A 25,652-nucleotide genomic window follows, 5' to 3' on the forward strand; every position below is an offset into this window, starting at 1 on the left:
CCATGTGGATTTTGCCATGTTCTCTGCTTTATGAACGCATGGTCTGAGATGCGGTTTACATCAATCTGGGTCCCAGCGTGTCTACAACAAGCAGACTTCCTTGCCAGCCTACGCTCGACATAGCAGAAGCAAGAAATAACTTTTGTTGCATTAAGCCACTGAGATTGGTGGTTGTTGGTCACCACCGCATAACTCACCTCTTCCTGATTGATAACAGGGGTAAAAGCATAGCAGTCTATAGGAGTGGTCTGTTCATGAAGTTCTTAGAGACCATTCTGTCTGTGACAACTTTCACCTAATTGAGCACCAAATTTACTGTTCATCATCTAGCTACATAAGCTGGGTATGTTCTCTGCCTCCTTCACTACTTAGATGTGCATCTCAAAAAATCACACCACACACTTTGGTAGACCAACTTCCCTGGTAGGGAAAGAATTTTAGTCAAAGATGTCCAAGTTTCTGGATTAATCTCCTAAACTTTGAAGCATAATCTTTAAATATCAACTATCCCAAGAAAGTTTGTCAGTCAGTGGATCTAAGTTAACTTGTAAGTTATTTTTTGTCTTTATATGCCAGTGTTCTTTGTAGTATATTAACGAGAGATGATTTGATGTATAGGTAACAAAGTTGATGAGTCGGCGTTCTTCAGAAAAATTTAAGAATTTGACTTACATTCTGTTTTAGTTAGGATACAGGCCCAGCTAGTATAACAGAAAAACAAATATAAACGCTTTACAGAGCTTAAACAAGATAGAAGTCCATACTGGTCCAAAGGCAACCAGTCAAAGCTAACAAGGTGGTTCTGCCTTTCTGAGCACAACACTTTCATCTCCAGATTTAAGGCAGATCTTCCAGATCTTGTCATTTCTTAACCAGTAGAAGGAAAAAGGAGTCAAGGATGCATAGATACATTACTTTTTCAAAAAATCATCCTACTCTTTGTGCATATTCCTGAGTATAGCCTAAGATAATAATTGTATAGTTTTCTATCACTGTGCAACCTATATCTTCAAAACTTAGTAGCTTAAAGCAACAGTGATTTAATTTCTTATGGTTTTGTGGGATTATCTGGGTAGTTCTGCTGCTCTCTCTGGGCTCCATCATGTAGCTGCATTTAATTGATGGGTTGCTTAGTGTTTGGGCCCAGCAGGATCTTTCTCTCTATGTCATCTTCAAACCCAGGTGGTTTTGAGAACAAAAGCTAAAGCTGCAAAACTTTATCTTATTTGCCACATCCAACTGGCCAATGCAAGTCACAAAGCCAGGCTAGTTTCGGAATGTGGGAAAACAGACTCTCCTTTCTGAAAGCAAGTGCAGAAAAGTCACTTTATAGAGGAACATGTACATGAGGAAGTATGATTCATTGGGGGCCATTATTGTAACAATCTACCATAGTTTGTTCTTAGCCCCAGTGATTCACATCTCTTCTAACAGCCAAATGTATTCACTTTCCTCCCAAGACCCCCAAATGTCATTCCCACCACAGTGTCAAGCACTAGTTGCAGATCTTGTGATCTCTATCAGGTCAGGGTATGGCCATGGCTCCCTGTAAATGGCTCCTCATAGGTCTAGAGACCTATGAACTAAAAAGACAGTCATCCACATCCAGCATACAATGCCGACACACTGACAGGATAACTACAATAGACACTTCCACTCAAAAAACTAACAGTCATAAGGAAGGAATTAGAATCACATAGCAGCCACTGGCAAATAGGAATTCTGAAAGCCAGCAAGATGCTTGTTATTAAGACTCCCTCCTCAATAAGCAATGTCCAGGACAAGAAGGTGGCCTTAATTAAGTTTTGCTCCTTAGGAGTCGTTCCTTAATCTATTGTTCTTCTCAGCTGTTGGTTCTACTCTGTAGGCTTCACCCTCTGACGTACCTTTCCTTTGCCATGGGAATCTATCTGTGTGTGTACCTTCACAGCCATCTCATCCTACTTTCTGCCCATCAAAGGTGGGACATATAACAGTGTAGCACTGTAGTCCTCACCACCACCTGCCTGCCTCCCCCCTCACCATGCTCTTCTCAAATGTTGGCCCAACCACAGCTCTTCCAAATATATAGTGCAGCATGCTTCCAAATATATAGTGAAGCTGGGGAGCATTAAGTGGTGTATATTTGCCACACTGACTTGCATATCAAGGTGCTGTAAGACATTGCTATGAAAGCTGTCATAAAGCCACATATGAGAAATAAAAGAAGGTTGTCCTCAATATCACAAAGTGAGCCAATATTTTGAAGCTCCCAGCATATCAGTATTTTCTTGGACCTCAGCTCTTGGAAGAAGAAATATTCTTTGTTAGAGCCCAGCTTCCTGGCTAGTTTGAATCCCATCCAACTTGCTGGTTGATGGTGTGTTGGTGACAAAGAGCTCTCTATTAGAGAATAGTAAATATGTATCCACTTTAAGAGCTGTTGTTTCTTCTGCAATATGTTAAACTCTGCTATCTCCAAATGCAGTGTTGGGAAGCTGAGAATTCGAAGTGCAAAAATTGTTAAAATTGGGAGCTATTTTGCCATGAGGCAACATGCTTATAATAGTTACTAGAACATTGCTCTTTCATAAATCATTCTAAGATGATTTTCTCTAAGGAGCATTTTGTCCTTATATTCATTCTCTTGGTTCTTGCCTACAAAGGAGACATATTGGTGACAATAGATACACGTCGGTGTATCCCTGACATTCAGCAGCATCCCCAACCATACAGCATGTTGTGTCATGCAGCTTTCTGTAGGTTCCCTATGCAGAACGCAAAATGTTAATATTTCTGGGAGTGGGGATGGAGGGTGAAGAGAATGTGCCAGAAACACAGTTGCTTACTATTCTGCAGAATGTCTCCTCCACCGCCACCATCACCTGTGAACTTCTGCACATGACCAGCAGATGCACAGGAATCTTGGTTTGAAAGGCTGATGTAACCCTTCTCTGAAATGTGGGGCAGAAGAGGGTGGTATAGAAATGAATTCTTATGTTCACTCAGGCATCCTCTGAACAAAAGTAATTGGGAAAGGAGACAGAGATAGAGTCTTCTACTTTTTCCTTATCTGGGAAAGCAAAACCTCTGGAAAGTTTTGTTCAAGATTTGAATGGTCAAGCACACTATGGTTTTTTTCTAGTAAAATGACATTAAACTCTGTCTTTTCCTCAATCATCATGTCCTCCAGTCCTTCCCAAGACCTTCCTGACTGTCAGATCAAAAATGCTTTTCTAGCTCTATGTCATTCTCAATAATAGTAGTAATCAGCATCACACATTTACATTTCTTTATTCAGGGCTTGATTAATGTATTTCCTCACTTGACTACGGGCTACATGATGGCAGGAACCTTACTGGGTTTTTGCTTCCCATTGTATACCTAGCCCAAGCATTATGCCTGGCATATTGGAGGCACTTGGTAAATGCTGGTTGAATGAATGGATATTGAATGAGGAATAAAGACCAACAGTAGGTGATTAGCTACAATGAAGATGCCTCCCTTTTTAAAATATGTTTTCCAAAATAAATTCCTTGCTATTCAGCAGAAAAATCATTATTCTGCGTTCTGCTGTGTCTCCCTGAAAAGGCACGGAAAGCACATGCCCACATGCACATACACGCATTCATAGCATGAATAATTTCAAGACTACATCTCCTCTACTTTATAAAAGATAAACCGTGTGGAATCTAGACATGCTTATTAGCTTAACTTTGGCCTACTTCTTTTTGTTGTTATCATTGCTGCTATAGCTTAAAACTATAATTTATTTCATGTTTGAGAAGAGTAAATAAAAGTAAGATACACTCAAGGCCTGGTTCTACACTCAAGAATGGATAACAGGCTCGTTCTGGTTCCTGTAATAGATTCAATTGGAGGTTTATTCTGTAGGTGGACAGCATAAGACTTTACTGGTCTTTGACTAACCTTCCCCATTGTTCCACCATAGTATTTATGTGAGGAGTATCAGTACCTAGAGAAAAACTAGTCCAAGAATAAAAGTTATCCAGTCTTCAGTTGACAAAGCCATTCCAGTAGTGAGCAGCAAATATCTTAACATAGAAGAATGAATTCATGGTGCCGCATCAAGAGATTCCTGGGGCACTTGAATGGCTCAGTCGGATAAGCATCTGGCTATTGATTTCAGCTCACATCATGAGCTCATGGTCCATGAGTTCAAGACCCACATCAGCCTCCACATTGATAGCACAAAGCCTGCTTGGGATTCTTTCTCTCTCCCACTCTCTCTGCTCCTTCCTGGCTCTGTCTAAATAAATAAACAAACAAACAAACTTAAAAAAGTTCTCTGCATGCCAAATCTCTTATAATATGGTGTTTAAATTAGGAGTATGTGGGATCCCAGGTATGGTAGATTTTTGTTGATATAAAGAGAGGTTTTCAAGCAAAGATTCAGAAACAGTTTGATGAACAACTATCCTATTATAAAAAACAGCTCTTAAGTAAAGAATTAGAAGGCATTTCAAGAAACAAGATAACTTTTAAGTATCAGGAACCACTTATTTCTTCAGAGAAGAAATGAGATACCCACCTCACTTTGGCCTATTTCTCTCTTTCCTTCTTCTGATGGTCTCCCCATGATGACAGTTTTTTAGTGAATTTCTCAGTCGTTCTTCCTTTTATTCCAGCAACCCTGAGGTTGCTAAATTACTTGTGCTCAGTTCCAAAACTGTGCAATGGAGAGTAGGACAGAGCGGCAGTAGGAATTGGGAACCAGGCACAACTTGGAAAAATTAAAATGAAGCAAAACTTGGCTTCTCTCATGAATGGTGAGATCTTTCTTGCTTTGATTTACACCTGCCAACTAAAAACCATCTAGCAAAGATTAAGAGAAGGAAAAGAGGTACAATCTCTCGCCCTATTTCTTTGAAATATGGGCTCCCAACTAGGACTCTGAGCTATGATTCATCATATCCTGGACTCACTCTGTTAGCCAAATAATTCATCCTTTTGTTTTGTTTTGTTTTTTTCTTTATTTATTTATGGGTTCCCTAATTCTGAGCTCCTATGGGCTTGTACCTTCTCAAATATCTAACAGTGTACTCTGCTTCTTGGGTTGATAGGAGTCTTAGACCTAGGGGTGCCTTGTCTCTCTGGCCAGACCAGACCCTGGCTCTCTTATTGTTATGAAAATTATAGGGACCCCCAAGCAATGGAGATGGGTCAAAAAGTTACACTAGCCCTTCATTCATTATCAAATTACCAAAGCATCTAGATCTACCTAATGGTGAGATTCTACAACCTTCTAAATGCTTCTGGGCCTCAACCTGAGCCTGCTTCTTCCATGAAGTAGTGCAGTTGATAGAGGTGCCCAGATCTTGCCCAGATAGGAGGACTTCGAGTAGAGTTGTTCCTACCTCTTTCTTACTTTCCATGGGACAGAAGTTGTACCTCTATGTTTCTCTGTATTATAGAAACAAAAAAGAAGGGGTAAGGATGACTTTTAATAGAAGAGGACATGTGTCAGAGAATTGGCATGTTTTCCTTTTTTATTAAAAGATACACCTGTCTTTTAAGAGGGACACAGAAGCCTTGCCATTTTCCTTAAAAGCAGTGATTGACCAAAGCTGCTGATCATTAATTCCATTTATTTCCTTTGATAAGAAAAACATCTGCACAACCTAAATAGCATTACAACCCCAGTGGGAGGAATTTTCCCCAGGTCCATGACATTTCCACTGTATTTTCTTTTTTCTCTTTATTTCTTATCTGCTTGCTTTTCTTTGTCTTTTGTCTTAAAAAATAAAACCGATATATTTTGAATTAGCTTCAAAGGAAAGAAAAGATGTTTACCTTCCTCTTAACACACTGAAGAATGTGTGCTAAGACTTGCACTAATAGGTGATTAATCTCTGAACACTTAGGTAGTAAATAACATTGTTGGTTACATTTTGCAGATTTGCCAAGAGTAGGTAACTTAAAATAATGAAGAAAAAATCCAGGTTGATAGTCTGTATTGCCAAATAATAAAAGCTGTGAAGAGCTAGAAAGAAATGGATTCTGACGCTGCCGTGTTATTTCCACAATAATGGAGAGGAGAAGGAACCAACTTTGTCTGTAGTTATCCTTGACAGTCTTCATTAATCTTTAGGATTCTTTACCCCTCTTTACTAAGAAACTGGATTCACTCACAAGTCTATAAATATTGGCAGCAAAATTAATTGGACTCCAGATAACCTAATCTATCTTCCTTCCCTGATGTCAGTAGAACTGAGAAGGAAGAGGTGTTTTCCTGGTGTGATATTATAGATGTGGATGGGTTTCCTTATATTTGAAAAGAAAGAGATATCCTAAAAGGATTGCAAAGGCTAGAAAGCAACTGGGACAAGTGTTCATTTGGCAGTGTCCAGACTGTTGTGGGGGAAGAAGCACTGGGCAGCAGCCCAGCCCACTGGTGTTCCAGGATTTTGAAGCCCTGGAACCAGGTCTCTCTTTTGTTCATTGGCAGAAACCAGTGTTCATTGGCAGCCCAGCTGGTTGCTAAGAGTCCATAGAATGAGTGTCTTAGAGATTTGAAGTTGAGAGGTAAAGAGGGAGCCAACAGGTAGGAGTAGCATTGTCAGCACAAGCTTAACTCTTTCCTGACAAAATCACATCAGTGGCAAATAGCTAGAGTCCCCCTTATATGTCCTAACAAAGAGCATTCTATTTGATGGGCTGAAAATTCCTAAATAGCCTCTTCTGAAAACACCCATAAAATTGGTGCAATGGAATGGTGAAATATTAATTAAGTGAAAGGAATACCTTTATGGTTTCTGTTGCTAAAAGAGTATGAGATGGAGAATATACAAGTAAAAACCTACTACATTTCTGGCCATTAGAAATCTTCTGTACCTGATAATCCTCCTGTTATTGAAACATTTAGGCTGAAGAAGAAATCAACAAGATTTGACAAAGCTCTGAGAGGGAGAGAGAGAGAGACCTTATGAAGGTCAACTGTCCATTCAAGGGGACATGACTTTCAAATAAGCATTAACCTTTTTTTAATTCTTCTGAACCATTCTATTCAGTGCTTTTGCACACAACGTTGGTACAAGAAACACTTGTGTTTGTTTTTCCCTGACAGTAAAACCAGATTCCGATGGATTCAGGAGAGCAGCTCACAGAAGAATGTGCCTCCCTTTGGTTTGGATGGAGTGTACATATCCGAGCCTTGTCCCAGCTACTGCAGTGGCCACGGAGACTGTGTTTCGGGAGTGTGTTTCTGTGACCTAGGCTACACTGGTAAGGCCACAGATGTGTGTCTAATGGTTTGTTTTTAAAATATTCATCTCTGGTTACTGTATGTCATATTACTTCTTCCAAGGAGATAGATTCTGAGATTATTCTTCTTTAAGCCCTAATTGTAGGAGTTTGCCACCCAGGCACTTGAAGTGCTAAGATATTCTGTAGTTTTGAGCTGCCTAAGGAAAAAAAACCATGGTAACACCAATTTCACTCTCTAAAGGAAATTTATTTATTAGTAACATGATAGTAATTAACATTGCTTTAGGCTCTGCTTTATGAGGCACTATAGTAAGTGCTTTTTATTTCATCTCATTGAATTCCAGCAAAAACTCTATGCCATAGTACATACTATTATTGTCCTTGTTTATATTTGAAGAAACAGAAAGGTTTAGTAACTCTCCCAAGGTCACACAGGTGGGAGTTGCTAAAGCTAGGCTTCAAACTCTGGCAAGTTATTCTCTAAAACTTGAACCCAAGCTCTTCCTTGACCACTTGGCTGCAAGGAGCTCTCTGTGCTCTTTACATTGCTTTTTATAAAGCATGTAATTTTATATATGCAAAGTAAAAATCAGTATAAGAAATGGTAAATCCAGGACTACTGAAAGAGAACTTTACAAGAAAAATATTTTCTGACCATGGCCACCATTGGCTGTTGCTACAAGCAAAAATAAAAAGGGAGCTGAGATTAAAGAATAAAATTGGAGAAAATGTTATAAGCTTCAAAAATCTTTTTGTAGAGTTTTTCCTGGAGGCAACTTCAAAAGGATCCCTCTCAGATTTTCAGCGCTCTGCCCTTCTTCTGGCATGTGACCAAAGAGGAACATATGTTGTTGCAGGCCTTCTGTGGAATGCCTGGACACTCTGGTTTCAAGGGTAGTTTTTGAAAATCTGAGATCAACTCTCTTTATTGATCCTCTGATAGAAAAACACCAAAGCAACACATTTTATTGTGGACAAAATCTATTTGTCAGTTTCCACAAATCCTCTGAGTAGCAAAAACCATGGAAATGTATGGTTCCCAGTGTCTCTCTATTAGAGAATAAAAAATGATAGAGGTGGAATAGTGTTTTGTAATGATGGTAGTGATGGCTGTACTTCACACAGACAGTTGAGAGATACAGATTTCCATGTGGTTTCTTTCCCCTAACACCTGTGGAAATGCTTCTTCAACCTGGACTCTGAATGTACCTTCTAATGTTTCATGATTTCAACAAATCCTCTCTCCTGTGTATTTCTTTTCTCGGAAGCCGCACAAGGAACCTGTGTGTCTAATGTCCCTAATCACAGTGAGATGTTCGATAGGTTTGAGGGGAAGCTCAGCCCTCTGTGGTACAAGATAACTGGGGGCCAGGTTGGAACTGGCTGTGGAACGCTGAATGACGGCAGATCTCTCTACTTCAATGGCCCCGGGAAAAGGGAAGCAAGGACTGTCCCTCTGGACACCAGGAATATCAGGTGAATAGTTTATTGGTACACATCTCTGTGAAGATTTACCACGCCTTGTGGTCTAACCTAAAACACTCTGTTCTGTTATTGAGGACTTACATAATAAGGTTTCTCTCTATATATTTTGATATTTAAAAATGAAGTATAACTTCAACTCCATAATAAAATACTTTCTGCAAAACGTATACCACAATTCACTAATCAACCTGCAGACATCACAGCCTGCAGTCTGTGTGTCTAATGTAGGTCAGCTTGGTTGTCTAAAGTTCATTGTCAGTATGAAGACTATTGAGCATTATTTTCATATATGCTGGGTGAACAAGGATTTTTTTCAACTTTAAATTCTGTGATACATTCTGTTTATCGAAGTTTATTTGTATTCATTTGTGAAGAACTGCTCCAGGGACACCTGGCTCGCTCAGTGGGTAGAGCATCCAACTCTTGATCTCAGGGTTGTAAGGACAAGCCCCACACTGGGTGTGGAGCCTAGTAAAAATAATAATAATAATAATAATAACAACTACTCCAGACATTTAAAATACCTACACTGACACCTACTGGTAAAATAAAGAACTGCTTGTTTTTAAGGTCAAATGAAATAGTAGCACACTGAAAATAAAACTGTGCTTTTTGTATTATTATCAATTAAATTATTTGAGAATCAGAAGAAGGAAAATGCAAGAAATATTTGAAACTTCTAGGCCTTGTCCTCACTAAAGTCTGGGATTCTGTGTCACGTTTTTTTTCTGTCTTCAGTCTCATTCCACTTCCAAGTTCTTGTCACAGAGGGTGCCTGTCATATAGGCCCTGTCTATTGGTTTACTATGGATGGAGGCCCAATTTACATCACACTGAGTGTCAGCTGTAAAAATCTGAACCATCCAAGTCTAAATCAGCAATATAGGTAATTTTGTGGCCCTAAATTAATGCAGCATTTAGCTTCTTAATGTTAGATTTTTCCTCATCCTGAATTTCCAAGAATAGTATGGTCTTGATTTAAGGAATGACCATTTCAGTGATTTCACTAAATTCTGCCAGACTGTTACAATGTGGTAAAGTTCAGTTGTCTCCTTTCATTTAAATTATTATTTCAGAATAAAATTAATGGTTGTTAGGTAACTTTTTAAAATGGTTATAGAATTAGCTTGCTGTATAATCTATGCAGTTTCTGGTTTTCATATGCCCTTTGTGTTTAAAAGTAATATTTTAGAATTACAGAATTTTTTTAATATGTCAAAACATGGAAGGTTAAATCTGTTCTGAACTTATCTATTTGTAAATAAACTGAAGCTTGGGTTTTTGGTTTTTTTCCCCCAGACTCGTTCAGTTTTATATACAAATTGGAAGCAAAACTTCAGGGATTACCTGCATCAAACCAAGAGCTAGAAATGAAGGTAAGTTGTTGTATTTCCATAGAAATTATAGTTACTATTGGCAACTTAGTGCTTTTTCTTCCCAGACTTTGGCCAGGATTTTACAACTTGAGAGGCTACTCTGAATCATTCTTTCTCTTCTCTTCATCATTAAATGACTAGCTGCATGGAGCCATGATGTCTTAGGTTCCTCATCTAGATCCTTAAGCCTGAAAAGCTTATTGATTATGTCAGAGTATATTTGTTTTGATCAGAATATATTTGTTTATGGTCAGACTATATTTGTTTTAAGGACTGCTATTCCTTTATAACTTTCAATAAGGAGAAAAAAAATAGCAGAAAGTTTTACATTTAGTGTGGGGCTAGAAGTTTTGGCCCAGGGCATTACTGAATGCAGATCAGACCCTGACCATAAACGCTCTGGGGGTACTAGCATCCTTTGGTAGAAGGAGCCCTTCTTAGTAATGATAAACGTTAACTTTTACTGAGCACTTGATATATGCAAGGCACTGTTCTTTATCTGTTTTTTCTGTTTTTATCTGTTAATTCATTGAGTCCCCATCATACCTCTTTGCCATAGGTACTATTTGTCCTATTTTACAGAAACAGAAACTGAGACACAAGCAGGTCGAATAACTTACCCAGGATCATGCAGTCAGTAAGTAAATGAGCAGGGATTCAAAGCAGTGATGCACATTCCAGAATAGACACCTTAACCTCCCACATACGGCTTCTCTCCTTGCCCACAACTCCACTTTCTCTAGGCATCCGTACCATCTCCTGCCTCCATGGTTCAATTCTGAAAAAAAAAATGCAAAAGGCTTGTAGCATACATAAGTGGCTTTTAGGAGCTCTGCAGGTAGGATGGGATCCTTAAGGAACCCATATATGAGTTTCCCTAGCACAAAATCTGTGGGCTGGTCAGATGGGTCCTCCTCCAAACCTTGGTCTCATGAAAGCCACATTAAGAGTTTTCTAGTCTTGTAAATTTATTATCTCAGGCATGACTGTGTAAAACATATTGGCTTAAATTGTACCTGTGAATCCATAGAGCTAGTGATAGCTCTAATAGTCAATCCTAAATGTCCTTGGCCATGTCATCACGAACTGAGACGTTTCATGACTTTTTATGAGTATCTCAGTACTTTTAGTATAGATCGTCTGTTTCCTGAAACATCTGTAGATATTTCTGTAAAAGTTTTTGCAAAGTCTAGAAACTTTTACAGACCATTTTGTCTTGCCTAATCTCTTCAACAAAGATTTATTCAAGAATCTGCTCTAAGCCACACTCATTCTGGGCCTTGGATACAGTGTCACCAATCATGTGACATGTCAGTCATGATGAGCTAGGTTGTGGTGCAATAATGAACAACCCTCTTAATCTCAGTGGGTTAAAACAGAAAAGATTTCTCCTTCATGCTACATTTTCACTGAGGCTCATCTGAGGTCCTTCCAGCACCCAGGACAGTAAAGCCGCTGCTGGGTAGATTTTGGGTGTTGCCAGCCATGTGGCAGAGGGAAAGAGAGAGTGTGGTGAAGGGGACAAGAAGTCCAAACCACCCTGTGCCAGAAGCAGAAAAAGCAGGGTAGCAGTCATGACCAGAGTCAACAAATGCCCTGTCTGTAAGGGACTTCCATTTTAGTGAGAGGAATTAGAACATAAACAATAAAGAAAAGAAATAAGCAAGATGTTAAATTGATGGGCTGGACAGAAATAAATCAGCTGAAGAGATGGCAAATTGTTGATGGGGAGATTTGATTTAGATAGAGTGGGCTGAGAAGGGACTCACTGAGGAAGTGACATTGAAATCTAAAAGATGAAAAGGAGCCAGCATATGATGAGCTCAGGGAAAGTTTTCCAGTCAGAAGAAACAGCAAAGGCCACAAATTGGAAAAGAATTCTATGGCAATGAAAAAGAATGAAATCTGGCCATGTGTAGCAACATGGATGGAACTTGAGGGTGTTATGCTGAGCGAAATAAGTTAGGCAGAGAAGGACAAATACCATATGTTTGCACGTATAGGAGGATTAGGAGGAACTTAATGGAGGACCATGGGTGAGAAGAAGGGGAAAAATAATGGGGGAGAGGGAGGGAGGCAAACCAAAAGAGACTCTGAAATGCCGAGAACAAACTGAGGATAGATAGGGTGGGGGGGGGGAGGGGGGAGATGGGCATGGAAGAGGGCACTTGTGGGGATGAGCACTGGGTGTTATATGGAAACCAACTTGACAATAAACTATTAAAAAATTGGAAGAGAATTCTGATGTTGGAAAACAAAAAGAAGGCTAGTGTGGGGGCGACTGGGTGGCTCAGTCAGTGAAGCATCCAGGTCATAATCTCATGGTTCATGAGTTGGAGCCCTGCAATGCGCTCACTGCCTGTCAGCACAGAGTTGGCTTCAAATCCTCTGTTCCCCTGTCTCTTGTGCATGCACTCTCTCTCAAAAATAAATAAAGAAAACATTTGAAAAGTAGTTTAAGAGAAGAAGTAAAGAAGGAATGGGAAGGAAGGAAGGAAGGAAGGAAGGAAGGAAGGAAGGAAGGAAGGAAGGAAGGAAGAGAGAAACACAGAAAGACAGAGGAAAGGAAGGAAGGGAAAAAAGAAAGAAAAGGAAAGAAGGAAGGAAGGAAAGAAGTTTGAGAGAAAGAAAGAAAAAAACAGAAGGAAAGGAAGGAAGGAAGGAAGAGGGAGGGAAGAAAGAAAGAAAAAGAAAGAAGGGAAGGAAAGGAAGGAAGGAAAGGGAAGGAAGGAAGGAAGGAAGGAAGGAAGGAAGGAAGGAAGGAAGGAAGGAAGGAAGGAAGGAAGGAAGGAAGAGAGAAAGAAAATAGAGAGGGGAAAAGAAAAGAAAGAAAAAAGGAAGGAAGGAGGCTAGTGTGGCTTGGAGATGAGAGGCAGGAGCCCCGGTGTGCAAAGCCTCCCTAGCCACGGTAAGGAGATAAGGTCTGAATCCATGTGTCATGGACATCAACTGAAGGCTTTTAGTCCAGGAAGCAGTATAATCTGATATAAATTTTTACAAGATTGCCCTACAGAAATAGGGTAATAGTAGTTCAAAACACATGACTAGGTATGGAACATGTTCTCCACCCCAGGGCAGAGGCAGGAGCTTCAAGGGGTACAGAAGAAGACAGGGTCCTGTCCTCAAGACCTTATTTCCTGATTGGAGAGGTAGTTTTTTTTTTAACATTTTCTTTAACCTTGGTAATAAAATTACTATAAAATACTTGGTGGTTGGAACAGTGTAGCAATTGTGTACATGACTTTTCTGAAAATCACAGATCCCTACCCCATGTGTATATGAACCTTACAAAAAAGAACTGACCAGAGTATAGTAGGAAGCATCTACTTATCATAGACATGAAAGTTCCACTCTACACTTAGCCTCTGACCACGAGTGCCGTTGCCTGCCCTGCAGGGCAGATTCCCTTAGGATCCTTTTAGGAACAAGCAACGTTTCTCAACTTGCTCCTGAGCCATTTTCTTAAATTCATTGCCAGCCTTGTAATTCATATCCCACGGGTACTTCTAGGCCTTGTCTTGAAAACGGGTTGTTAAAATGTAAATCTGCCTAAATCCTTGAACAAATCTCTTCCAGTTGATGAAAGTAAAGATTTTTTACTTACTCAAGCTGAAGCGTTAATTTACATATTTGGAATTAAAATCAAAATTAGGCTATTTTCAGTAAGACTGGGCAGAACGCAGATGGAGTTGTAATTTAAAAAGAGAAATGTTGTACATGCCCAAAACACTCAGTAGATTTGTTTTTGTTTTTTCAGATGTGCAGTGTGTCAGATGACACAGTTAATGGGGCTCAACAATTTACATGAAGTGTAGATACTTCTGGTTCCCTTTTTTGCATTCCTATCTTCTTTGAGACTTCTTTGGAAGGCACTCCTTTATTGTCTTTTGAGATTGGGCTCTAATCCCTGTAGACTTTCTTGTGACCCTCCTAAAAAAGCAAATGAGAAGGGTTGTAAGCAGAAACCAAATGGAATATGGACCCCTTGAGTCATGCTTCCCATTGACACCTGAATCCTCCAGGAAGCTTCAAAATGCAGGTTCTGATTCAGGAGGACTGGGGTGGTGTGCTGTCTAATAAATGTCTCCAAGACTGAGTGGCTTAGAGCAACAAGCATTGGTTATCTCCTGGTTTCTTGGAGTCAGAAATTCAGGACCAGCTTACCTGGGTGGCTTTGGCTCAGGATCTTCCGTAAGGTTGGATACAAAATAAAAGCCAGGAAGGGGGCAGACATCTAAAGACACAACCAGGGCTGGAGGATCTATTTCTAAGATGCTCACTTACATGGCTGTTTGGCAAGAGGCCTCAGTTTCTCACTGTGTGAACTGTCCCTAGGCTGTTTGGGTGTCCCCTGTTACCCGTCAGCTGGCTTTCGTCAGCAAGAGATCCATGAGAGAGAGCAAGGAAGTGCGATGCTTTTTATGGCCTCGTGTCAAAAGTCACACACTGTCATTCCTACCATATTCTGTTCATTACATGTAAGTTATTAAGGCCAGTGATGCATGCACATACACACACACACACACAGGAGAATTAAGTGCCACTGTTTGAAGGAAAGAGTGTCAAAGAATTTGTGGATAGGTTTTAAAACCACCACAGGTAGCTCCTGTTCCCGACTGATACAGGTGCTGGTCCTGGGACCATACTTTGAGTAGAAGGTACTAGAAAGGACCACCCAGTGAGATTTTATTCTCATGATGCTTCCTTTCTGGTCCTGTAATCGACCTTCTGAGTAAGTTACTCCCCAGAAAGATCACTCTCTAAATTATTCTCTCTCTCCTTCCCTCTCTCATCTTATTAAATGTAAACCCTGTCAACACAAATTAATAACCACAAGAAAAACCAAATTTTGAAGTGTTCACTCTTTCATTCACCCCAAATCACATTAAAAGCCAATAGGATATATTTTGAGCAAACATCACGGGTTAGGGGCTACAGTTTTGTCAGCCGTTCCTCAACTTAACTAGAAGAAAGATCAGAAGCAGCCTGCATTCCATTTTCTTCATGAACTTTAGTTGACTCTCTTCCTCTGATACATGCATCTATAGCCACCCACTGAAGCTCTGACTGCCAATCTCTATACCTGTATACATCACGCTCTCTCCCCAAAGATTTCCTATTCTTTGAGCTATTTTTATACTCTCGTTAAAAATGATGATTTCTATTTTAAATATGGCAAGATTAATTCTCCTGAGATTTCTGATTTTTTGTATATGAGTCATTGTTGTTCCTGGCATCATCCCTTGTCAGATGTGGTGACAATAATTCCATGTGCTATCAATTAGCCTTAAAAGGCTTTCTTCTGGCTCTATATTTTATCCTAATATATTGTTCCTGAAACTTAGTTTTAGTAAACTCTTTGTTGTCCAGCATGATAAAGGGATTAAGATATTCCCACCGGGGCGTCTAGGTGGCTCAGTCAGTTAAGCGTCCGACTTCAGCTCAGGTCATGATCTCATGGTTTGTGGGTTCGAGCCCCACGTCGGGCTCTGTGCTGACAGCTAGCTCAGAGCCTGGAGCCTGCTTCAGATTCTGTGTTTCCCTCTCTCTCTGACCCTCCCCTGTTCATGCTGTCTCTCTCTCTGTCTCTCAGAAATAAATAAAATATTTTTTAAAAAATTTAAAAAAAGATATTCCCATCAGCCAATAATGTAGAAATTAAAGAGTTATTGTATGTACCATTATGATTTAAAATTTTCCAAGGCATGTGGGTGGCTCAATCCATTAAGCATCTGACTCTTGATTTTGGCTCAGTTCACACAGTTTGTGGGTTCAATCCACACATCAGGCTTTGCACTGACAGTGCGGAGCCTGCTTGGAATCTCTCTCTCCCTCTCTCTCTGCCCTTCCCCTGCTTATGCATATGTGTGTGTGTGTGTGTGTGTGTGTGTGTGTGTTCTCTCTAAAAATAAATAAACTTTAAAATTTTCCAAAATGGTTATGATATTATAAAATTAGTATAACAAATACAACTTTACTGATCATAATTTCTATGAATACTTAGAAGGTACTTTAGTATCCCCTTCATAATTATAAGTATGCAGTGCCAGTATTAGGAACAGTTATGGAATGGACAATTAGATCATGCAAGAAAGCCATCTGGCCTTCCCGTCAATAATGATAGATAGATAGATAGATAGATAGATAGATAGATAGACAGATAGATATCCTGTTGATTCCCACCATTTCATCTTAGCAATTTTTTTTTGCATCCAACCTTACCCTTTTCCCATGCCCTCTTTTAAGATAAAAATGCTTCCAGGAGAGGTGGCAGAGGCAGCACATGTGGTCCATAACTTTAATGAGCAGGTCCCTAAATCATGTCACTCTAGTAACAGGTGGAAGGGTGTTGGGTAGAAAGGGTGGGTGAAGAGGAGAAAGGTGACCCAGAAAGGAATATAGAACTAACATTGGAGAGGAATTAACTTTCTGTTTCTGCTTTGCTGTTTAGTAAATGTCTTCATTTCAGCTTTATTAACTAAAGCCTGACCAAGTATGAAGTGCCAGTAAAAGGATCTTTCTGTTGAATAGAATTTCAAATTGGGCTATGCTTACTGTCTAGTGCTTTGGCAGAGAAAAACACTACTTGATTTTGTTCTGGAGAGATTGAGATATTTCTTCTGAGTGTATAATAATGTTATGAGACTTGGTAATGTTCAGGACAGAATCTAAAATTCAAATACATGATCTGGAGTGGATTTTTACAACCCCTTTACCAACCTACTCATCACTCATACAGAGCTGAGTAGCTTTAAAAGAGCTTATGGTTTGGTTTGGTTTGGTTTGGTTTGGTTTTTTTCCTCAATTTCCTGGGAGTTGGTGCATTAGAAACTGTCAAGGAATTGATGAGCCTTCAAGTCTACTAATTCATTCCTTGGAAGTTAGATGAATGTGCCCTCATTCTATGAGATGCAATTTGAATTTTCTGCTGCAGTCTTGCCATTTAAAATATACTGTTCCTTGCCTTTTTCGCCTCTGGGAAAGCTGTCCAAGTAACTGGATTTATGTCTTTTAACTCAGGGCTTGTTGTTCAGTATTCAAATGACAACGGCATACTCTGGCATTTGCTTCGAGAGTTGGACTTCATGTCATTTCTGGAGCCACAGATCATTTCCATTGACCTGCCACGGGAGGCGAAGACCTCTGCTACAGCTTTTCGATGGTGGCAACCTGAACACGGCAAGTTACCGCTCACCCCACCCTTCCTGGTAGCATTGAGAGCAAACAGTTAAAGCCACATTGTACTATATGCTTCTCAATTTGCTTTCAGTTTCTAGACAATATGATTTAAGATCACAGTCATAAAGGTATTCATATTGCTCTGTAATAAAGCTGCTCTAACTGTCTTTATTCATCTGATTGCAGGGAAGCATTCAGCCCAGTGGGCCTTGGATGATGTCCTTATAGGAATGAATGACAGCTCTCAAACTGGGTTTCAAGACAAATTTGATGGCTCCATAGATTTGCAAGCCAGCTGGTATCGAATACAAGGAGGTCAAGTCGGCATTGACTGTCTCTCTATGGATACTGCTCTGATATTCACTGAAAACATAGGTATATATTTTCACCAGATAAGGAGAGAATATTTAATTAACTAGAGGACTAAATGAACTAAAACCCAAGAGGAACCTCTCTAATGCAAAACCGTGTACATAACTACCTGTGCTGGGAGACACTCTTGAGGGAAAAAGGAGTTGGGTTGACCTCTAATAGAGCTCAGTGCATTCGGTGGCATTAGAACTGCCCTTCATGTGAGATCCAAGGTTTCTTAAACGCAGAGCAAAACGCCTCTATCTGAAGACATTCCCATGCTTCATAATTTGCAGAATTGCAGGTGTAAGACTTTTTAAGGTGGTAACACTTTTTGAATTAGCAGCCTTCCATATGTCCAAGTGTAGGCTAACCCAAATAACAAGTTAATTGGGAGATGAAAAGTCACTTCAGATAAGACATGGTTTTTGTTTGGTATTGAAAGTGTTCATTATAAGCACAGATGCCAAATACGCAAAGAGAGAACAATTGTGTGCTGCCATTAAACTCGCCCTTTATTGTAGGGAAACCTCGTTACGCTGAGACCTGGGACTTTCATGTGTCGGCATCGACCTTCTTGCAGTTTGAAATGAGCATGGGGTGTAGCAAGCCCTTCAGCGATGCCCACAGTGTGCAGCTCCAGTATTCTCTAAACAACGGCAGGGACTGGCATCTCGTCACTGAAGAGTGTGTACCTCCAACCATCGGCTGTCTGCACTACACAGAAAGTTCCATTTACACCTCAGACAGATTCCAGAATTGGAAGCGGATCACTGTCTACCTTCCCCTCGCCTCCATGTGAGAATTGTCGTTTGGCTTCATGTCAGAATGTTAGGTTCTGTCACCTAATTTGAAAATAATGGCGATTCCACTTGGCATTTCTGTTACTCTCTCATGATAATTATGCATGGAGTAAGCCAGGGGAGGAAAAACAAGAAAAGGTACAAGGTGCTTTGGGTTGCAATTTTTTTAATATATATCATGAGTGAGTTCCAAAAGTTTTATGGGTCTCAACTTTTCTGTTCTTTGGCAACTTGAAGCCTGCCCACCAGATTCACTTGTAAAAATAAGTATCTACCCAATAGCCAGAGCAATACCTGTTCACATCAAGCAGTATGTGAAATCATCACACATGGAAGAGTACCCTTAGTTTCTTTTTATTCTTAGTACCACAGTAAGATTAAAAAAAATGGTTTTTTCAGAACATTCCTATTGTTTTATATCTTCCCCTCCCCGGCATATTTCAGATCACATTCAGGAGTCGTAGGAGGGCTTATGGCAGGCTCCTACTTTGGGGGTTCAGGCATTTGGGTAATTTGGGGATCTTTCTAGGAAACAGTGTGCACTGTGGTGGCTGTTTAGAGATTGTGCCATCCTGGGACTGCTTCCCTTGAATTCCTGCCTCTCCCCGCCACCGCTCCACTCTGAATGACGGGCAAGTTGGCCTCTGCAGGCTGCATTTGTCAGCCTACTGCATCCTGCATCCGCTGGCTTCCTGATCATCGTAGTGGCAGGCACTGGCAGGATACTCAGAGCAGAGAGATAAACCAGGGCATTCCTCCCCTTCCCTTTCTGTGTCAAGCGCATCTTGGCCACCTTCAGTGGCTCTAGCTCCCCGGAGATGGCCCTCCATGTGACCCTGGCCTCTGGGCACCAGCAACCGTGTCTCCTCCCTGTCCCCCTCCAGCTTGGAATTGTAGTAGCCTCCTGACTTTGCTCAACTCTGGGTTCCTCACCCGTCCCTGCTGGCTTCTCAGCTCTGGCACCAACTTGCCCTCCAGTTGCCTGTGTTAAATTCTCTCTATATCATATACTTATAGTGGTCTCCTTTCTGCTGATTCAATTCTGATTCAGAAATGCACAAGCAAGTGGAAGGGAAAAAATGCAGGAAACCAAAGCATTTCACTGTTTAACCTAAAATGGTTTCCTTTGGATCCCCAGAGCTTTAGCAAGTGCTTACCTGTAGCTTGTTTATTCACTTTATTTTTACTCCACAAACATTTATTGAATATCTGTTATGTTTTAGAACTCTGATACAGAATGAATAAACCAATTCCAGGATCCAAATGTATTATTTAGGATAACAGACATCTAAGCAGTTGTTCATGATACCAAATGGTGACAATGATAATACTCAGGGATATTATTGAAACACAGGGAAGTACAACCTAATTGAGTTTGGGGGGATCCGGGGGAGATTCTTGGAGGAGCCAGTGTGTGAACTGAATAAGCGAGTAGAGCTTGTCCAGGCGAAGAGGGTTCATGGAAGAGCATTTATGCTGTGTAAGCCAAAACAAAATCCCAAAGACCAGAGAAAGCTTGAGCTGATGGGGAAATTCAAGGATTCAATGTTGCTGGAGTGTAATTATGAGGCAAGAAACAGGGAAAGATAAGGCAAGGGAAGAGGTCAGATGATGAAGAGGTCAGATGATGAAGGCTGCATATCCTTCTAGATAAGGTGATCTTCTGACAGTCTATTCTAAGTCACAGATTGCAAATATAATAGAAAATATGGGAGCACCTCACCTTTAGGGAGCTAGAACCTCAGGCACCAAAATGGAGGCAGAACGTCCCCAGGGCTTCCATTTTAGTGTCTCAGAAACCATTTGGGGACAGCAGAACAGGGACCTCAAGGCAAAAACTTCATGAGATTCCAACTTTTCCTCATGTGTATCATCTGCCATCTGTTTCCCCATCCTGAACGGCAGTAAATGCCTGAAAGCAAAAACCAAAAACGTCATTCGAACACAGAATAAATCGGTAATTCAAAATAACTTTCCCATCCCGGGCATGTTCAGAGACATTTCCATGGAAGCAAGGGTGAAATATTTAAAAAGCATGTTTTCTTCTACTCTCTTGTTGGTGGGTTCAACAGGCAAGGGCATCCAGTACTTGATATGAGAAGGGAGGATCTCAAATTAAGGGGAATTAGAATGGGGGCAAAGGGGGCGCTTCATAGCAAAAGGAGAGGTAAAATAAGTGTTCTCCTACTGTCAAGGATGCCTGTCAAACCAAGTGTGTTTTCCTTGGTTAGATCTCCCAGGACCCGGTTCAGATGGATTCAGTCCAACTACACCATGGGGGTGGACTCCTGGGCTATTGATAATGTTGTGCTGGCCTCAGGGTGCCCCTGGATGTGCTCGGGCCGAGGGATTTGCGATGGTGGACGCTGTGTGTAAGTCAATAAAACTGGCAATTTCTTTCTTTACCCTGCAAAACTAAAGATGGCTTTTAAACTCATGACAAAAAATGCCTTCCCACCACTCCTTTTTTTTTTCCTTAGATGTGACCGGGGCTTTGGGGGCGCCTACTGTGTGCCTGTGATTCCCCTGCCTTCGATTCTTAAGGATGATTTCAATGGAAACCTACATCCTGACCTTTGGCCTGAAGTGTATGGTGCAGAGAGGGGGAACCTGAATGGCGAAACCATCAAATCTGGAACATCACTCATCTTTAAAGGGGTCAGATAAGATTCTGCTCCTCTACACTGCTACTGGAATTCCTTCTTTCACACACTGCTCCACAAAAGTGCATTCCTGAATCTTTTCAGATGATGCATAAATTTATACCTAGCTATTGTCTTCTAGCCCAGACCATGTTTCCTCCTCTGTTCAGCACAATCATTCTTTAGGATTACTTAGGCATAAAGTCTTTCCTCTGCTTTGATAATCAGACCTCCGTTACTTTCTGTGGGAATTATACACACACACACACACACACACACACACACACAAATTATGCATAAGCAGTTTCTAGAATCTGGACTTCTAGAATGTAGCAGTTTATGTGGTATTGAATATATAACTTGCAGAATTGTAAAAACTGATTTTATAAAAGGTCTTTGCTGTTTCCTTTCTTTTTCTTTTCCCCTTTTCCTCCTGCTAATAGAACCCTTTCGTGACTTTAATAAAGCCAAACTTGTGAGTCAAGTGACCTAGCATTCTCAGACATTGTTAGTATGTTTTTGTATTTCAACCTGGATATCTGATGAGAGAGATGTTAAGCAATTATGTGAAGCACTGTACCGGTTGGCTCATCTTCCTGTGTGAATACATGCTGTATCACATCTCCCAGCATGGGGAAATCAGCTGATCTAGATGTGCAAATGAAACCTTTAACAATAATCTTCATGGGTTTCTGTACAGCCTGAATAATGAACACCTAACACTTAGAAAATTGGACACTCTGGAACTTTTTCAGTTATAGCTGATAGATACTGCTTATCACCCTTGTTTGAATCCCAAATTCTTCTCAAGTTTGTATGAGAGAGAAAAAACACTTAGGGGTCTGAGATATTTACAAGTCCCTAAGAGCTATGAGAGGCCCAAGAAATGGAGGTAGGACCCTTCAGGATGGAAACTACCAGTTTTACTCGTGTGTGTGTGTGTGTGTGTGTGTGTGTGTCTGTGCGTGTGCTTTCAGTCTTATCTGAGGTGTTAGCTCTCATGACCACTAGCTTAATTCCCATCTGTTTACAGCATGGACAAGACCAAAAGAGCAGAATCCTTGTGACTTTTCATGATTTAAATATCTTTACTTGATAAATTTTTAAGCAGTGGAAGTAACCTGGTCCCTAGATCCTATAAAGGAAGAAGACACACAGTGTTTTCTATTTTTCCTTTAGCCATCCAAATGCAAGAGCAGTCAAGCATTATATGTGTTAGACATATTATCTATCAGCCCTTCAAGATGTAGAGAGGACTCAGCATGTGCCATTCAGTAGGCTGCAGCTTGACCTAGAAAGGCATTCTTTCATAAAAAAGGAAATGATAGTCTCTCTTTAATGTTTATAGATTCTGGAGTACTGTCAGCTATTCAAATAGCTTGTTGGATGCCAAAGAACTCCCACATGTAGCTCAAATGGATTAATGAGCCCAGAAAAAGGATGAGAAAAGAAATTTATCTATGGGAGCGGGGCTTATGAGTTCCACCATGTAATTAATATCAAGGGCCAAACTATAAGCAGACATGAAAGATACTTTCATATATGTCATGCCCACTTTCTACACAGTCATTCCTATGAGGTGCAATGTGAAATGGTCCTTTTATTAAGGCTGATCTGTATTTGCCTGCAGGAACCACTTTATGCTTAAATTCCATAATCAAGGGGGCAGAGTCATCATATTGCTTTAACTTGACATTAGTAAGGGCTATTTGTTAGCTGGATCTATTAACTACCCACCTCAGAGTTTTTTCACTGCAACTTAAAGAAGTCACCGTTCCTCATAACCTCTACCTCCACATGGCACCAAGCTGTAAGACTCTTTAAGGCTTTGTGCTTCTCAGGGTATGAGGGAGAGAAAAGAGATGGTGAGACATGAAGAATAGGCATTGATTAGATGCCATGGGCTGAGCAAGACAGTGAATTATTAGGATAAAAGAAAAGCGAAGATCGGAAATTGAAGGATTTTCAAGTGCAACCTTCCATCCCAGAAGCTTGAATCTATGCGTTGTAAAGTTCAGGAATACATAGACCCGTGGTTACTTTTTCTTTATGGTGTTAAATCATTCTCAAACTCTAAATTTAGAATCGTCTGGATTTCTTCTCCTCAAACCCAAAAATGATCTAATAAGCAAAACACTGATGTCCCATAAAGGATGGAAAATAAGTTTCACAGTCTGACATATCTGGGTTCAAATTCTACCATCACTGCTTTTAAACTGTACAATCTTGAGCAATTTACTTTCTCCGAGTACCAGTTTCCTTCTCTGCATCAGAAAGATAATAATTTCTTGCCCTCACAAGTACTATGTGCTTTAAAAAAGTATCTATTTTAGAACCCAGCATGTGATAGGTATTCAATAATATGGTTGCCATGACAAAGTTAGTTCTATTTAAAATTTTTCATTCATTGAGCATTGTGCTGTCGAGTAAATATTAAGAAAACGAGGAAGAGTTTACTTTCTCAAGCTAAAGTTACATTTGGCGTTTGTTAGTTGATAATTAAGAAATCCAGTGTCCATTCAGTATCACACATCCCTATACCCCCGAAGAGTCACTTCATTGAGAGGTCATAGCTAAGAAGCTAAAAGGCCTATTTGTACCTTAGGACATTTGCATAGAGAAATTCTATTTTACTGGCTATCACTGCAATGCTGTAAACACATGGAGAAAAAAATCTACGGAGCTGTCAACCACAGGCAACCAGAAATAGTTAATTAGCAGAAAAAATTACCAAAGCTAATGTGATCGCTTTCTTTCTTCCCTGGCTTCTCTGCATGAACAGTTACAGGCGAAGCATGGGGACTTGCTTAGTTATGCCTTATTTAACTTGACCAACTGGAGGGTGTTGTGTCAGCCTGAATGAGACCCTCCCAGAGCTGTCAGAGTGCACAAAGGAATAGCAAGTTCCTGAGACTCCTCGAAACACTGTAAATGTTACCTATTAATTCCCAACTTCCAGCAGGCACACTTGGCGGAGAATTTCAGTCTGGTTCCTTGTTACTCCTCTTATGGCATGCTGTGGTCAAAGGAGGCAACTTTTTTAAAAAGGACTGTAGATTTCAGAAAAGTCACAGCAAAGCATGATTTAGAGCTGAGACAGTGAAATTGTGTTATGTAGTCATAGGACTTGAAAGCCTCAAGAAAGGGGAAATCCTCAATTTTTCCTTTTGAATTGAACCAAACATTACTTCTTGATCATTACTTATATGTATCTATTACTTAAACGCAAGTTAGTTGTACAAAAATCAAAGGAAAATAATTTTGCGAATGAAATAAAGTTGCTTAACATGTATGTTTTTGTTTTCAGGAAGGACTGAGGATGTTTATTTCAAGAGATCTTGACTGTACCAATACTATGTATGTCCAGTTTTCACTTAGATTTATAGCAAAAGGTAAGTCATTTTTGTGGGTAGAATTCATTATTTCCCTTCAGAAGAACTCCCCCTTATCTTGCACAATTACTCCCCCACAAAGAAATAATGGATTTGAGGCCCATAGATTCTTTTACCTGAAAGAACTAACATAAATTGTGTAAATAAATGCCCACAAATGTGCTTTTATAATCTAAGTTCACCTTAATACAAGGGTAAGATAACTACTGATTTTGAAATGATTTCCTAAAGCTGTAGTAAGTAATCATACTAGTTCTATGGTAAATTTATCATCATGTCCCTGAGTGTTTTTTTTTTTTTACCACTACTTCCTAGGTGTAAAAATTTTATGTTTTAAAAATATTTAACTTACAGAAATTTTGGGTTTTCTTTGAAAGATGTGAACCCAAAAGGGACAGCTCTTTGCCATTATGACCTTTCATATTAACTAAATCATTTTCTCGACAAATAATGCCATTTGGATAAAATAAACTGTCAAGTTGATTTTTGCTTGTGTCCTGAGACTTAAACGTTTGACTTTTGTGAAAATGGTGATGCCTGTAGAATAAAATTTTTATGATGTAGTATTTCCTAACTGAAATATAGAAAGATACGTGTTTGTATCTGAGGAAGAGAGAGAGATACTGTCACGTGAAAATCCAGGATCTTGTATGCATATTGAGATACACTCATCCAGAAAGCCCCACCTGTCATTGCTTTAAGCTGCCTCCCAAGCATTTGGACTATAAACCTTCTATGCAAATACAAGTCAGCTTCTGCATCAATGCCCAAAGAATATTCTCTTAGAATATACCACTTCCCCATTTTTATCACAATGTTTTATGCCTGTGGTATCTTCTTTTTAGGTACCCCAGAGAGGTCTCACTCTATTCTATTACAATTCTCCATCAATGGGGGAATCACCTGGCTCCTAATGGATGAACTTTACTTCCCTCAAACAACCAACATACTTTTCATTAATGTCCCCTTGCCATATACTGCCCAAACCAACGCTACAAGATTCAGACTCTGGCAGCCTTATAATAATGGTAAGAATGCACATGTTCTCCTATGATCAGAACTGACTGTGACCTTTTAACATGTTTGTTTCTAAGATGTGGAGCGAGTGTTTGTCAACTGATTGGTTTCATTGTCCATACCACACATTTTGAATGCTTCCCTTTTGAGGAGTCTCAATGAACATTTAACTTTATATATCTTTATCACCTCTTAATGCTT

The 25,652-nt window shown here is 40.0% G+C and overlaps 1 protein-coding gene across 2 annotated transcripts in view; it reads left to right on the forward strand.

Annotated features, from left to right (window-relative positions):
- Positions 1-25,652, forward strand: part of RELN (reelin) — a 544,526-nt gene that overhangs the window by 431,366 nt on the left and 87,508 nt on the right. For both annotated transcript variants that reach the window (XM_039239122.1, XM_039239123.1), the window contains exons 29-38: positions 7,067-7,224; positions 8,475-8,682; positions 9,991-10,067; positions 17,088-17,246; positions 17,433-17,621; positions 18,122-18,395; positions 20,632-20,772; positions 20,881-21,058; positions 24,350-24,434; positions 25,280-25,462. In XM_039239122.1, coding sequence (XP_039095053.1) covers positions 7,067-7,224; positions 8,475-8,682; positions 9,991-10,067; positions 17,088-17,246; positions 17,433-17,621; positions 18,122-18,395; positions 20,632-20,772; positions 20,881-21,058; positions 24,350-24,434; positions 25,280-25,462 — 1,652 coding nt within the window. The remainder of the gene's footprint in view (positions 1-7,066; positions 7,225-8,474; positions 8,683-9,990; positions 10,068-17,087; positions 17,247-17,432; positions 17,622-18,121; positions 18,396-20,631; positions 20,773-20,880; positions 21,059-24,349; positions 24,435-25,279; positions 25,463-25,652) is intronic.

Source organism: Hyaena hyaena, unplaced genomic scaffold (assembly GCF_003009895.1).
Source record: "Hyaena hyaena isolate Hyena2069 unplaced genomic scaffold, ASM300989v1 scaffold_152, whole genome shotgun sequence".
Lineage (NCBI taxonomy): Eukaryota > Metazoa > Chordata > Mammalia > Carnivora > Hyaenidae > Hyaena > Hyaena hyaena.